This window comes from Coptis chinensis, chromosome 3 (assembly GCF_015680905.1).
Source record: "Coptis chinensis isolate HL-2020 chromosome 3, ASM1568090v1, whole genome shotgun sequence".
NCBI lineage: Eukaryota > Viridiplantae > Streptophyta > Magnoliopsida > Ranunculales > Ranunculaceae > Coptis > Coptis chinensis.
In genome coordinates, this window is record NC_141458.1 from 116,292,415 (window position 1) to 116,309,126 (window position 16,712).

Here is a 16,712-nt window from a genome sequence, read left to right on the forward strand (position 1 = left end):
TCCTGATTTCCAGAACACTACAAGACCACCACCTAGTCCTTCTGCTGGTGCAGAGAAGCACCCCTCGAAATTGATAATTTTACCTAACCTTTCCACTTTCTTACTATCCGCCTTTGTCTCTGACAGACACACAATATCCACCTCCAACCCCCCAATTTGGTCATTTAGTTGTTGAATCACAGTGGTGGTACCAATACCCCGGCAATTCTAGGCGTAAATACTCATCGAGGTGAAGGCGGCTGTGAGGGGACAGCCACTGCTAACCCTGGAGGATACTTGTACAAACCTCCATTGCTTATTGTTTCGACCCCCACCTACGTGGCGAATGTCCATTGGTAGGAATCTCCACTTTATTCGTTTAATCGACAGGGCTAATGCCCAATTTGCAATACCATGGATCAATGTACAGGCCCATTAACTCATGTGTCTAATGTACATTGATTTATGTCCAGATTCATTTCTTATCAAAGAGATAATTATCAGTTGAAAGTTATAGTCTATCACAATTACTCAAGCTACAAAATTACTTGAGATACAAGGACTCTCTACTCTACCTATATAAATACCAAACTATTTTTCATTCAGAACTACATTCTTGAGACTTGATCCCATCGATAATTTGGGTACGTAGGCAACCGAAAGGTACAGTCTCATCATTCTCTCAATCACCATCACTTTTCTCATTACTTTTCTACATAATTCATCTCTTTCGTCACCACTTAGTGTTTTGATCATATTTGGTCGAAACACTTATCATCTCGTTTGTCTCATCATACATCCTGTTGCCCCCACTATTCGAACTTTCTCCTCTCTGAAAGCTGGTATTCCCAAGGTAACTATCTTGATCACCAGGATACTGCAATCTGTGCACATCTGAGGATGCATCCACTGCTATCGGTTGTGGTTGATCAGCAACCTCTTCTATATCCATTTCATACCCCCTCATTTCTTGAGTTCCATAATTGGTTAACCCATTCTGTTGTACCATTTGTCCCTTCATTTGCCCACCAGCATTGAAGACAGTCATTGGAAGATTTGTGTTGTTTTTCAATTCTTCTAATCCCTCGGACCCTTCTGATTCCGTTGTAGACGAGTAAGGGTCCACCATTTCATCTTAGTTTGGTGGTGATGGTTCAGTAGAAGTTGTCTGCCCACTTCCTCCTCCGCGAACTTGTGATTCAGCAGTCACTAGAAATTGGAACGATCTGTGCATCTTCAGGGATCATCTCATACCCTAGCCCTCTTCTTCTCATATCATCAGCATGACGTTTTGCTCTCTTAGATCTTCCTAATATCAGTCTCACACTCTGTCTTACCCAGGTCCCATCTCCATTCAACACCATTTCCTCCTCCCCTTGTGAATCAATTAATTTTCTCTTGCTCCCAATAGAGGTAACTATTTGCAATTCCTCAGTAGCTCCCCCTATTCCAGGCTTCCCCCTTATTCTATCAGTTATCCTTTTTGTTCTTTTCGATGTCATAGTCTTAAATCCCCTACCACGTGTCTGCTTGCTATTAAATTGGTAGATGTGTTTTTGACCCCCTTTACTAGAGTTACCTCCTTTTGATGCATCAGCTTTATCAGTTGTAGACTGGGTTGTCTTGGAACTTGCCAAAATTAAAGTGGTTGTTCATTCAAAGTTCCTACTGAAGTACTTCCTATTTCCAGAGTCTTCGACCTAGGTCTATTTTTATCTTGACATAGTAAGCCCACTGCCAATCTAGTATTCAGATTTGTCCCATTTGTGTTATGCTGACTCACCAGAGAACTTGACTGAGTCAACCTAGCTTGACCAAAGACCACCATAGTATTTGACGTGCTATTCTGACTTCTGGTTAGTCCGTGTTCCATATCCATCTCAGTAAGCCCATTGGACTTTTCTGGGCCAGGGCCCAACACACTTTTCCCCACTTGTCTGCTTTGAAGACTACTTCCCTGTTGACTTTGTAAGACCGTTGTGTTCCTATTCGTTATTAGATCCGTTGGGCCTGAGCCTGTGGCCCCCTCACTTGTACCTGATTCTGTACCTCTTCCTTTGTCTCTACTATTCTCTGTGGATGGTGACGTGGATGTGTGCCATCTGTCCTATTTGGCTCTAACGGTAAGGTTCCAACCTCCATACTCTGGTATCTCTCCTCCGATGGCCGGCATCTCGTCAAAGCGTAATTTTTTAGGAGTTCCTGAAACAGAGATTATCTGCTTACCTGTGTATGCATGCTATGCCATTATAGAAGATGTTCGCTCATAATTGGCTGGTGAATAAAGGTTTAATGTCCTTTGGGGATCCCCCACATTTGAGAAGATCATGTCTATGTTGTGCTCGAATTCTGCATGTATATTGATCATGACCAATAACTCCACTTTAAAAATAGAGTACCTCCAGCTTCTCATATTTGAACCTGACGGTCATCAATTCCCCTATCTCCAGTCTCACTTTTTTGTCCTTAACTAATCTTTCCTTGATGTCCATAGCCACCCTAGCTCTTGCAACCGGTTTATTAAACTCTGGTGGGCAAGACAAATCCGCTTCTAAAACAGTAAGTGCCCAGTTCTGCCCCTATTTTCCACACATTTGCCTTGTTGATTCTTGCTTTGGGAAAGTCCCAAATCTGTATCCAGAAGTTTACAAAATCAAACTGGTACTCATTCAGTTTGTTCCCCCTGATCCATTCTTTTACTGAGAAGATGTACCCATAAAGGACCCAAGGTCCATTTGTGAGTACATGTTGACATTCCTTTCCCTCTGCAAAGACTATTTTGACATGTTCTCTATCAATGAGTTCAAATGTGACCTTGCCCTTTGTCTGCCAAGTTCTATGAAAATCCTGCCCCAACCTTTCCAGATTGATTGTGTGGCCTCAGTGCCGGCCCTGATGCAAAGCGAGCCAAGACGCCGCTTTGGGCCACCAAGTCAGTATCAAATTTAAGGGCCACATTATACTCGCCCACAAAAGCCCACAAAAGGGAAGTTTATTACATTTTCTCAAAAAACCACCTACGGACACACAAACCCCAAGTCGTTGTTTGCCTGTTCCAAAACCAAACTTCTACCCAAAAAAAAAAGAAGAAGATAAACTCAAGTCATTTGTTAGATGCTCAAGAAGTAAAGACGTAAAGGTACAAAACTCCACTCACTCTAGCTGGTTTTTTGTATTAAATATTTAGATAATTAGATTGGAGTGTTTGTTATTTACAATCATGCCTCCTAGAATTAGAATGCATGCATCTGGTAGTAGCAAAAGAAAAAAAAAACAAAAAACATAACAACTGATTCAATCTCAAACAGGAGCTATTCATAAGTATTTTTGTAGTGGCAAAAAAAAAAGATAGTTCTGATGAAGATTTAGTGAATGAAGAACATGAAAATTTGGTGGATGCACCACATGAAGATTTGGTAGATGAGGAACATACAATTGCCAATGATAATGAGGATCATATTATGAATGACACACATGAAGACTTGGTAGCTGAAGACAATGAAAATTTGGTGGTTGCAAACAATGAAGATTTGGTGGATGAAGATGATGAGGATTTGGTTGATGAAGAACTTAATCAACAAACAAATGTGGCTGACTTATTTGGGCCAGTAAACATTGATGACCTGCGAAATTGGGATAAAATGGATCAAAATTACAGAGATTTATTAGTGGAAATAGGCCCTAAAAGAGATAACACTGTCGATTTTCCTAAAGATGATCTTGGTAGGCATTTTTCTTTTACTCATTATGTTCGACACTTATCAAATGGAGAGAAGCAAGATAGAAGATGGCTTGTATATTCCAATGCTTTGGATAGGGTATTTTGCTTTTTGTTGCAAGTTGTTTAAGCACGGAGAAACAATATTCAGATGGCTTAATAATGGATTTAAAATTGGAGAAATCTTTTACTGAGGCTTAAAAGTCATGAAAAAAAAAATAGTAGGCACATCGGGTTGCATGAGCAAAGTTGGATTGAATTAGAGATAAGATTGAAAAAGAATGAAACGATTGATAAATGTGTGCAAGAACAGATCAATAAAGAGAAAGAACGTTGGGATCACATATTATCGAGGGATATTCTCATTTGTGGAAAGCTCTTGCTAGAAATAATTTAGCATTTCGTGGGACAAAAGAGAAGATTTATCAAGAGAACAATGGTATTTTCTTAAGCATAATTCAGGTGATTGCCGAATTTGATCCTGTAATGCAAGAACATATTAGGCGTATTCAAAGAAAAGAAATTCATTACCATTATCTCAGTCACAGGATAGAGAATGAGTTAATACATTTGCTAGCAGAGGAGACCAAAAGTATCATTGTAAAGAAGATCCAAGAAGCAAAATATTTTTATGTGATACTTGATTGCACCCCAGATATAAGCCATGAATAACAAATGTCAATTGTTATACGGTGTGTTGATGTTTCTACAAGTCCGATAAAGGTAAAAAAATTATTTTTAGGGTTTCTACAGGTGGACGACACTTTGGGATTGGGACTTTTTAACACACTCAAAGATACACTGAACTCTCTTCAGCTAGAAATCGGTGATATAAGAGGACAAGGATATGATAATGGATCTAACATGAAAGGGAAACACAAAGGTGTGCAAAAGAGGTTGCTTGAAATAAATCCAAGAGCAATGTACACGCCTTGTGGTTGCCACAGTCTCAACCTTGCTCTATGTGATATGGCTAACTCTTGTTCTAAAGCTGTCTCTTTTTTTGGAGTGGTACAACGCATATATTCGTTGTTTTCTTCTTCTACAAAGCGATGGAAGGTCTTCAAAGATCATGTAAAATACAAAGAAAAGAAAGGTAAGAAAGGTCTAAGTGTTAAGTCATTGTCTCAAACTCGCTGGGAAAGTCGTGTGGCAAGTGTTAAAGCAATAAGATATCAAGCGCCAAAGATAAGGGATGCTTTAATTTTCTTGGCAGATGCTAATGATGACCCTAAAACAAAGAGTGAAGCTGAGTCCCTAGTAACACATGAGATGGAAAATTTTGAGTTCTTGCTTGGTATGGTTATCTGGCATCATTTGTTATTTGTTGTGAACTCTGTTAGTAAAACAATGCAAGCTGAAGATATGCACATTGATGTTGCCATAGATCAACCGGAAGGGACTTATTTCTGCATTTGAAAAGTATAGAGAATTTGGATTTGAGGAGGCCAAGGCTGAAGCTAAAGATGTTGCAACTTCTATGCAAATTGAACCTATTTTCCGTGAGAAGCGATTATTCAGTAGAAAGAGACAGGTTTGATGAAAATATTGTCGAGGGAGGCCCACTATCACCGAGGAATCTTTTAGAGTCCATTATTTTGTATTTATTTTGGACCAAGCTCTTTCCTCATTGAGAAGCAGGTTTGAACAATTCCAAGTATATGAAGGATTATTTGGGTTTTTATTTAATGTGGAAAAGTTAAACTCTGTAGATGCTAATAGTTTGAAGGTTTCTTGTAAGCACCTTGAAGTGTTTCTAAAACACGAAGATGTTTCTGATATTGATGGAGAAGATTTATTTTCAGAATTAAGAATCTTAAGAGAAATTTTGCCGAAGGAGACAAAGAAGGCGATTGATGTGGTGAATTATTTGAGATTAAGAGATCATTGTTTTCCGAATGCTTGGGTTGCTTATAGGATATTATTGACTATACCTGTTACAATTGCTTCCAGTGAAAGAAGTTTTTCCAAGTTAAAGTTGATCAAGTCTTATCTTCGCTCGACCATGTCACAAGAAAGATTGAATGGATTAGCGATATTATCTATTGAAAAAGTTGTTGTTGAAAAGGATGATTATTCAAGTGTAATTAGTGAATTCGCATCTAAAAATGCGAGAAGAATGATTTTTAAGTTATAGGTTTTTTTTTTTGGCCCCCTCCTGAATTATATTGGCAGATGAAAGTTGAATAATATAAGTATTTTGTTTTGTCTTGTTGTTTTTTTTACTGCATATAGGGCCACATTTAAGTGCATCGCTTTGGGCCACGAAAATGTCAGGGCCGGCACTGTGTGGCCTCCATACATCCTTTCCACTACAGTAAGAGAGTCATTTCTCGGTTCCTCTATGTTTATACAGTCTATATCAACAACTGCTTCTTTCCTAGCAAAGAAAAGGTTGTCCATTTTGTTTATCCCTATTTTATGTTAAAGATGATTCACCCATAATAAGTGCGTTGTTATCCATGATAGCTTGTATCTACACCTTTCCAGATGATTGATACCCATAAAGATGATTCACCCATAATAAGAGCAGTAACTAAAAAGTAGAAGAGACAATATGCTCAGAGCTAAAGAAAGATGGTCAAGATAGAGATACTAGATATTGAACTTGAGTGAGCAAGAAGGGGGTGTGGAAAAAAAAAGGTGTGAGATGGCTAAGAGAGAAACAGAAAGGATGATTGATAAAAAAACTATAATAAGCTATCCCTGACTTGAGACAGCAAGAAACATATATGAATTTGAAATTTGAAATCAAGAAAAAAAGGGGGGAAGGAAAATTCTGCTATCTCCCGCAGGAGAGGCCATTACTATCTCAGTCTTTTGTCATAGTAGTCAACATGTGGGGGTTTTTTTTTTTTCTTATTCTTATGTCCAAGATTATGTTTTACCTTTCAGGGAAAAGAGAATTAGTATAATCTTTTTTATTTTTGGGTTAACTAGTATTATCCCCCCTAGATGAGCCAATTAAGATTTTTCCCTTACTAGATGGGAAAATTAGTGTCACCCCCCAAGTACACTAAAAAAAAAATCAATTTGGGTTGACCGTGTTTTTGTTGTGTGTATTAGGGGGAAGACCCTAATTGCCCATCTAGTGGGGGGAAATCCTAATTGACTCATCTAGTAGGTGGTAACACTAACTAACCCTTTATTTTTCACCCTGCAGGGAATTTTGTAGAACTGACTGTTTGAAAACACCATTTGTGCCCAAACAGATGTTCACTAATCTTATCCTTTGACACTTGATGTGGAAGTTTTCAGTATCTCAACTCGCCACTAAATTGTAGAACAGAAACAACTTTGGTTAGTTGGTTCTAGTGGCGCTGGAAAAGTATAGTCGTACAGCTAGTGGCACACTTATAAGAGGTGTCATTTTTTTTTATGGGAGGGGTTCTAAGGACATATTTTATCTTGACACGTAAACAAACTCAAAATCGTTAGGGCATTTATAAGTTTCGGATTATGCTAATATTTTGTAGATATGATCTCCTAACTATTCTAAACATTGTCACAAATAATCAAAAAAATCAAAAATTTCTAAACTTGCCAAATATAGTATCAAAAATGGTGAAAATGAACGGTCTATAATTAGTCAAATTTTGTAAATTGTTAACTACATTTGGCAAGTTTGAATTTTTTTGATTTTTTTGATTATTTGTGACAATGTTATTTAGAATAGTTAGGAGATTATATCTACAAAATATTAGCCTAATCCAAACTTATAAATACCCTAACGATTTTGAGTTTTTTACGGTCAAGATAAAATATGTCCATAGAACCCTCCGTTCTTTCTATAGGTTCCATTTTACATTAAATGGTGAAGGACTGAAGGGTCAAAAAGCATTAAAGTTTTTCTCAGCCCGCCATACTTTTACCACTCAACCAGAGGTCGCGATAATGCAATGCACTGCTAACCACTAACCAGAACAGGATCTTCGAACATTTGATAAGAGTGCATGGGATTGAGTCATTTGTGTGGTCTCCATGGTGAATCAGGTAATATAATCCAGATTTCAAGCATTGATATCACTGTAGAAAATAGACCTTTGACCACTTTTTATACATCTTAGTGTCTGTTTCCATCCTTAGCAAAGGTGGTAGGTGCAGGAAGTTCTTCTGTTGGAGAAAATAGTGCATATGGGATGCCAGATGGTTACGTCCATAGTACAAAATATCCCGATATATCGTGATATTTGGGGATATCTATCCATATTTCAGAAAAAAATATATAAATATCACGATATGTTTAGAGATATATACGACTGCAAATATCAGTGATATTTCAATAATATTTGTGATATTTGGGAATATTTTATGATATTTTGAGATATTTGGCGATATTTTGTATATATAACAATTTTATTTAATATTTACCATTATATTTCAAATAAATATAAATAATGTATCATGATATATCAAAAAATATCCACAATATCCATAATATTTGTTGATATTTTAGATATATTCACGATATTTGCATGTGAAACAATGTCAAATATCCCCAAAAAGAGAGATATATCCACGATACATATTCAGAAATTGAATATCGATAAATACCCATATCCTAATATTTTGTACTATGGTTACGTCTATATAAGGATGATGTTATAAAACAGCCAAAGTTGCATATGCTCACAAGTCCATATTTCCCTTTGACAGATTCGTTCTCCATGAGATATGCATATTTCCCTGCACCAACAAGTCCACAATAGGAGCAGGTATCTGCCATGTTCCCATGACGCCATGACTGTTGAGAAACAGTCGGAGCTATTTTGACAGTTTAACATAATACAAAATGCCTGAATATCGGGATTCAAATTGCGCCAAAGCCTGAAATTTCAACATCTTTCCCGCTTAAGAAATTCAGTATTTCAAATTGCCGCCCTTTTATAAAAAAAAAAAGTTAAACCACTGAAATAAAATCAAATAACAAAATCCCACTCCATCGAAGAGGAGAAATGAGTGGCAGTACAAACTTCGGCAAAACAATATGTTCCATTTGCCATGAAAGGTGAAAAGAAGGCACAAGATGTCCGACAAAATAACAGTTCTTCTCAGAAGTTAGTTTCTCCTTTTGGCAAGGTAAGAAGGCGCAAGTTGAGTCTTAATCATAAGTTTAAATGACTGAAAGTAGAATCATAATTATGAATTAAACATGGCATCATATATGTTGCAGACAAATACAACTTCAAAAGAATCAGTATGGAATGGATGGCACAATATGTTGATTGAAGTCAATTTTTGTTGCGGTTATGGTCTTAAGTTGGAGGAAAGGGATATGCCAGGTCCGCTAACCAACGCATTGAAATTTCTACCATCTATGACAGTTTCAGACTTACAATTAATAGAAGTTCTTCGACGCAACTGTTGCAAAAGGGGCCGATGTGAAGATGGCTGCAAATAAGATCATGGGTGATATTGCTACATACATGAGAAGCACCTTGATGTACTCTGCTGTGTAGGGCTGTTTAGTCGCAGCTAATGCGTAGTTCGATATTGAGTTCAATATTTTAGATTGAAATGACTATGGATAGGTTACAGACAACTAGACAAACTATTGATCAATTTGTTTATACTTATTATTCTTTGAAAGAATCATTATACTTCTCAAAATAATTAGTACAAAGGAAAATTAATTTCATAGGCAGCCCGCTATTAATTTTTTATACAACTCATGTATTAATTATATTTTAATGGAGGAAGGTCAGTCAATACTCTGCCAATGGTAGGTAATACAGCTAATGGCAGGTAATATTGGGTATTGCCTATATACTTGTATTATAGTTGTTAATAGTTTGATAAAAGTAAAAACTGAACTATCAATGTAGCAGGCCCGGTCGCAGACGGGCTAATTGGCTAGTGAAAAATAAAGTTTTTTTTTTTTTTGATTGGCAAGTCTGTTTTTAAATGAGATCAGTAACTCTTTGATCCCAGACCTCTGGTATCATCACCCAAAAGTTTTACCGACTTTGCTAGTCGGCACCTGCAAAGTTCTCCTTTTCAGTTAACCCTAGATATAACTTGTACACCATTATGTATTATGTGGATAGTTAGGAAGAAAAGTCACAAGTCGCAACAAAGACCTGGAAATTTCTTATCAGTGATAGTTCTCTTGGTAGGGTCAAGAAAGATTTTTAGTGAAGACAATTATTTTTTGAACATTATAAGATCGTGTGGAATTCCTGGAGAGGGATGGAACATAAATGAAAAAAATGTATGTACCTAGATCAAGTATCATGCATTTGATCATCCTATATTCATGTTTGCTTCTTTTTCGTAACCATGTCCAAGCTCAACTACTACAAATATGCCCCACCACTGCAAACTACACATCCAATAGCCAATTCCAGACCAATCTCAACCTCCTCCTTCCTTCCCTTCTTTCAAATGGTCCTCGAGATGGATTTTTTAATACAACTGTTGGAACTAGTCCTGATATAGTCTATGGCCTAGTCCAATGCAGAGGTGATGCCTCAACAGAAGATTGTCGACGTTGTTTGAATAATTCAGTTGTAGATGTTATCCGAATATGCCCAAACCGAAAGGAGGCTACGCTGCGATACGATCTTTGCATTATACGCTACTCCAATACGCAGTTCTTCTCCCAAGTTGATAGTAATCCCCAGGGGATAGCCAATGGGGCAGATGTTTCTGAAGCTGATGTTAATCGTTTCAACAGGCAGTTAGAAAACCTATTTAACAATCTGTCTACTACTGCTGCGTCTGTAACAACAAAGTTTGACCTTGGATCAATTGATTACAGAAACCTGAATGATATATATGGTTTGGTCACGTGTACTAGAGATTTATCAGCTACTCAATGCTCTTCTTGTCTACTGAGAATGATTAGTTTGTTACCGAGTTGTTTGTGAAACCGTATAGGAGCCCAGGTTTTCAGTCCAAGTTGTCATATAATATATGAGCTTTATCCATTTTTTTCTAAACTCATCACCATCTCCTCCTCCAGCACTCCAAGGTTCACCACCGCAATCAATTCCGGTAATATGATTAAAAGAACTGCTTAGTAGGATTATGGTACGTATTGGGAATGGATTATATTTGAGTATTGTTGTTTGTGTAGGAACTGGAAATGGCAAATCTGTCAACGTTGTTGCGATTGTTCTTCCAACAATTGTTGCGGTAATCTTAGTTGCAATTAGCGCATATTTTATAACTACGAGAATCAGGAAGAATAGGAGGAAAATGAAACGAGAATTGATTTGTAAGTTAGATTTTATATTCTAACTTGTTTTTTTAACTTACTTTTTTTGGTAGGCTACAAAGGCTTAATATAAGACTGATGACAGGGTGAAAGAGAATTTATATCTACAATAGCATCTGTAATGTCTGATTAGAACCTTTTTCCTGATAACATCAATCGAATAATTATCATTTAATTATGTAGACGAGGATGACGTCAGAAACGGAAAGTCCTTGCAATTTGATTTGGATACGATCAGGACTGCTACTAATGATTTTTCTAATGCTAATAAGCTTGGTGAAGGTGGATTTGGCATAGTATACAAGGTAAATTCAATTATTTAGCCTTAGATCTGTTGCATTTTTATCACATTTTTATGTTGCAACTATAGTTTTTTTAATATATATTCTGTTTTTTTGCTTGGTTCTTAATATATATCACCTGTTTACAGGGTGAGCTTCTTGATGGGCAAGAAATAGCAGTGAAGAGGCTCGCTACGAATTCTGGGCAAGGTTCACTAGAATTTAAAAATGAAGTTGTTTTGATGCATAAGCTTCAACATAGGAATCTTGTTAGGCTTTTGGGATTCTGTTTGGCTGGAGAAGAAAAGCTACTTATTTACGAATACGTTCCAAACAGAAGCCTCGACAACTATATATTTGGTTTGTCTCACTGATCTACTATGCTTTATTTGTGTCTCCAAGGATATACTTATACTAGAGGAGGCCTTCGCCCTTCTGTAAAGATGATGTAATGTGTTTTGTTAGTTATTTCTCTACTCCTTGAACAGTTCCAGCTAGAAAGGCAGATTTGGATTGGGAAACGCGCTACAATATCATAGGAGGGATTGCTCGGGGACTACTTTATCTTCATGAAGATTCTCGACTCAGGATCATCCATCGGGACCTCAAAGCGGGAAATATATTATTAGATGAGAAGATGAACGCAAAAATTTCAGATTTCGGGATGGCAAAGCTTTTTGGAGTAGATCAAACTCAGGGCAATACAAATAGAGTTGTTGGAACATAGTAAGTATAACAAATATGAATCACTTTGTTATTTTATTTGAAGAGGCATATTACATTTTGGAATCAGAATTACACTTTTGATGGACTGCTCTAAAATTGGATGCATTCTTGGTTTATGTAGGGTTAACGAGTATTACCCCCGACTAAATGAGCCAAATAGGATTCTCTCCCACTAAATGGTTTCCCGTCAAATACACACAAAAAACATGGTCAACCCAATTTGAAAGACCCTAATTTCCCATCTAGGGAGAATCCTAATTGGCTCATCTAGTGGGGGTAATACTCGTTAACCTTTCTTGTTCCCATCTAAAAGAAAACTAATTGTTGATGTAGCGGGTATATGGCTCCAGAGTATGCAATGCATTGACAATTCTCGGTGAAATCAGATGTCTTCAGTTTTGGTGTCTTGGTTTTAGAGATAATAAGTGGTCATAAGAATAATTCTTTCTATGATACAGAACTTGCAGAATACCTTACAAGCTATGTGAGTATGCCTACGGTTGTTATTTATCCTTTTTCTTTATTCTTTTTATGCTACAGTCTTCACTATAAGAACAACAAATAGAGTTAAGAATACGAAACTTAAATACATTCTTGGAAACAGTCCAAGATACCACCGCTTTTACTTTTACTGAAATAAACCTATGATGCATTGCTGCAGGCATGGAAACAGTGGGAAAAAGGGAGTCCTTTAGAGTTGATAGAACCGACACTGAGAGAACGCTATTCAAGAAATGACGTAATGAGATGCATACACATCGGCTTGTTATGTGTTCAAGAAGATGTAGCAAGGAGACCTACGATGGCATCGATTGTTCTAATGCTAAACAGCTACTCTGTCACCATTCCATTACCTAATGAACCAGCATTTTTTGTTAGTAGAAGTGACCTTGGCTGGACAAATGAGAAGCATGGACGAAACACAAATAATTCAAGCCAATCAATCCAATCAATTCTGCCAGACCGATCTATTAGTAGTTACATTAATGAAGCCTCCATTACGGAGTTACACCCTCGTTAACACTCATGGATGAAGAGTACTATGAATTAGGACTAGCTTTTGAACCCGTCCTACGAACGGGTGTCGTTATATTAAATTATTCTAAAAAATATTATCAACTATGTAGAGCTATGAGATATGGAAATTATATTAATCACTTATTCAAATTTCTTGCACCACTCTCTATAAAAAGAATGCACCAAACCTTGATAAAAGCCATCGACTTATTTTTGTTGTTAGGTTTAATAATGGGACCCTTTAATAATAGAAGTTTGATTGAAATTTTGCGAGAATGTCCAATGTGGCGAAGATGATATTGAAGCTACTTGAATAGTAATGCATTCTCAATTATAATAAAAAAAATTATAATAAACACTACTTAAAATGCAAAACTATACTTGTCGAGACATTATATTCTCCCTACATATAATACAACTATGTTTCAGGGTTAGTTCAATGCATTTGCATCAAGTTTCTGATTTTACGTTAATTATTCTTTGATGCTAGTTCAATGTAGTTGCATCTAGTTTCCGATTTCCTATTAATTATTCTTTGAGGCTAATTCAATGTAGTTATATCAAGTTTCTGATTTCCCGTTAATTATTCTTTGATGTTAGTTCAGTGCAGTTGCACCAAGTTTACGATTTCCCCATAGTTATTCATTAAGGTTAATTCAGTGCAGTTGCATCTAGATTTCAATGTTTCGTTAATTACTCTTTGAGATTAGTTCATTACATTTGCATCCATGTTCAAATTTCCCATTAATTACTCTTTGAGGCTAATTCAATACATCTACATCCAGTTTTTGATTTTTCATTAATTATTTTTCGAGGTTAGTTCACATCTAGCTTCCAATTTCTGGTTATTTATGCTTTGAGGGTAGTTCGATGCAGTTACATCTAATTTCCGATTTCCAGTTAACTATTCTTTGAGGTTATTTCAATGCATTTGCATCCAGTTTCCGATTTTCCGTTAAATATTCATCAAGGATATTGCATCCAATTTCTGATTACCCGGACTATAGTTAATCTATGATTTTAGTTTAATGCAGTTGCATCCAGTTTCTGATTTTCAGTTAATTATTCTTTGAGGTTAGTTCAATGCAGTTACATCTAATTTCCGATTTCCCGTTAATTGTTCTGAGATTAGTTCAATGCATTTGCAGCAAATTTTCGATTTTCCGTTAATTATTTTTTGAGGTTTGTTCAAAAATGCAGTTGCATCAAATTTATGATTTCCCGTTAATTATTCATTGAGGTTAGTTCAGTGTAGTTGCATCTATTTTTCGATGTTTCGTTAATTAGTTTTTAGAAAAGTTCATTGTATTTGCATCCAGTTTCTGATTTCTCATTAATAACTTTTTGAGGTTAGTTCAATACATCTGCATTTAGTTTATGATTTCTGATTATTTATGCTTTGAGGTTAGTTCGATGCAATTTCATCCGGTTTTTTATTTCCCGTTAACTATTCTTTGAAATTATTTCAATGCATTTGCATCTAGTTTCTAATTTCCCGCCAATTATTCTATGAGGTTAGTTCAATGCAATTGCATTCGGCTTTTGATTTCCTGTTAATTATTTTTTTATGTTAGTTCAATGCATTATTTGCATCAAGTTTCCGATTCACCGTTAATTATTATTTGAGGTTTGTTTGATGCATTTTTGCATACCATTTCCGATTTTCCGTTAAATATTTTTCAAGGATTTGCATCCAATTTCTAATTTCCCGTTAGTTATTCTCTGACGTTAGTTTAATGCAGTTGCATCCAGTTTTCGATTTCTACTTAATTACTTTTTGAGTTTAGTTTATTGCATTTGCATAAAATTTCCGATTTTCCGTTAATTACTCTTTGACCTCAGTTCAATATATTTGAATCCAGTTTTTTATTTCTTTTTAATTATCCAATGTGGTGTGTAATACCAATTTTTTACTGATCTATCTGTAGTGTCCTTGCAAACATGACATAAAAATAAATTATACTTTATTTACTATATTTATATGGGATCATCAAAGATTATCCAGTTCCCGATTTCCCGTTAATTATTCTTTAAATTATACCTGACTCACTATGTGGGATTTTCAAAGATTATCTACGAACGGATTCTGTCATATTAATTATTCTGAAAAATATATGCAACTATATATGCATAATTATTATATACATATATTATATTGATCACTTATCCATTGATAAAACCCCACGTACTCTCTATTCAAAAAAAAAAAAAACTCGTCATTGATAAAACCCTTCAACTTCATTTTGTTGTTTAATAATAAAAGTTTGATTGAAGTTTTGTGAGATTGTCTAATAAGACTAAGTTCATATTGAAGCTACTTGAATAACAAGGTGTTTCCAATCATATGAAAAAAGATAAGATAAACACCGTTTTAAATGCAAAACTATACTTATCGAGACATTCTCACAACATATAACACAACTATATTTTGGGGGTTAGTTAAATGTATTTGCCTCCAGTTTCTGATTTTCTGTTATTTATTTTTTGAGATTAGTTCAATACAGTTGTATCCAGTTTCAGATTTCTTGTTAATTATTCTTTGCAATTAGTTTAATGTATTTGCATCCAATTTTCTATTAATTGTTCTTCGAGGTCAGTTCAATGCATTTGCATCCAATTTCCAATTTCCTGTTAATCATTCTTTGATATTAGTTTAATACATTTGCATCCAATTTCCGATTTCTCGTTTATTATTCGATGAGGTTGCATTTGCATCTAGTTTCTAATTTCCCGTTAATTATTGTTTGAGATTAGTTCAATGAATTTGCATCTAGTTTCCGATTTTTCGTTAATTATTTCTTGAGGTTAGTTCAATGCATTTGCATCCAATTTATTTTTTGAAATTAGTTAAGTGTAGTTGCATCCGGTTTCCGATTTCTCGTTAATTATTTTTTAACATTAGTTTCACGCATTTGCATCATGTTTCCAATTTATAGTTAATTTTTTTTTAGGTTAGTTATTCAATACATTTGCATCTAGTTTCCGATTTCCCGTTAATTTAATCTCAGAGGGTTAGTTCAATGCATTTGCATCCAGTTTCCGATTTCCCGACAATTATTTTTTGATGTTAGTTCGGTGTATTTGCATCCAAGTTTTGATTTCCCGTTAATTATTCTTTGAGATTAGTTTAATGCAGTTGTATCCATATTCCGATTGTCCATTAATTACTTTTTAAGATTAGTTTAATGCTTGCATGTGCATCCAATTTCCGATTTTCCGTTAAATATTATTTGAGGTTAGTTCGATGCATTTGTATCTAGTATTCTGTTTCCCATTAATTGTTTCATGACGTTAGTTATATATTATTTTTTTATATTATTTTTTTCATTTTCTATTATATATTTTGTGATGTTATTTTTTATATAATTTAATTTTCCACATGTAATTTGTTTTGTTTTTGTTTAGTATATAATTTATTTAAGCCCAACGTCCACTTTAACTAAATCAATAGTTATATAATTTATTTAAGCCAACGTTCACTTTAATTGAATCTCGTTATTCCGCTAAAATTGGAAATTATAAAATTCAGAAATTTAATTGGAATATGTTATAATTATTGTGGCCAGAATTATGATTTTTGAAATCCTTAACTATGACTAAATATCTAAATCCCATAGTGGATGACACATCAAATTAATCCAACTTTATTTGTTAGGCCCATATATATAGTGCATACAATACGATTTTATTTGTTTTGGGTATACACTATTACTTATTTTATGATTAGTTTACTTTTTTTTTTCCTTTTTTCCCCAGTCACATGTGTGGTTAA

General features: G+C 35.2%; 2 protein-coding genes and 1 pseudogene across 3 annotated transcripts; all 3 read left to right on the plus strand.

Annotated features, from left to right (window-relative positions):
- The first annotated feature begins 4,561 nt into the window (after positions 1–4,561).
- On the plus strand, positions 4,562–5,834 carry LOC147513375 (uncharacterized). Its single transcript, XM_086598911.1, has 2 exons — positions 4,562–4,911; positions 5,390–5,834. Exons 1-2 carry the CDS (start codon positions 4,562–4,564, stop codon positions 5,832–5,834), a joined length of 795 nt encoding a protein of 264 aa, XP_086455037.1.
- Positions 5,835–9,897: 4,063 nt separating this feature from the next.
- On the plus strand, positions 9,898–10,642 carry LOC147513376 (cysteine-rich repeat secretory protein 38-like). The gene has a single exon (XM_086596414.1). It carries the CDS (start codon positions 9,898–9,900, stop codon positions 10,564–10,566), a length of 669 nt encoding a protein of 222 aa, XP_086452540.1. The 3' UTR covers positions 10,567–10,642.
- Positions 10,643–10,726: 84 nt separating this feature from the next.
- Positions 10,727–13,090, plus strand: LOC147513377 (cysteine-rich receptor-like protein kinase 10; annotated as a pseudogene). Its single transcript, XR_015215422.1, has 6 exons — positions 10,727–10,916; positions 11,100–11,221; positions 11,347–11,557; positions 11,686–11,923; positions 12,257–12,407; positions 12,585–13,090. The product of XR_015215422.1 is annotated as a cysteine-rich receptor-like protein kinase 10 (transcript).
- The last annotated feature ends 3,622 nt before the right edge of the window (positions 13,091–16,712 follow it).

Coding starts and splice junctions, on each gene's coding strand:
- LOC147513375 (XM_086598911.1), top strand. CDS start 4,562: ATGAAAGGGAAACACAAAGGTGTGCAAAAGAGGTTGCTTGAAATAAAT. Junction 4,912..5,389: donor GATGCTTTAATTTTCTTGGC/AGATGCTAATGA, acceptor TTTATTTAATGT/GGAAAAGTTAAACTCTGTAG.
- LOC147513376 (XM_086596414.1), top strand. CDS start 9,898: ATGAAAAAAATGTATGTACCTAGATCAAGTATCATGCATTTGATCATC.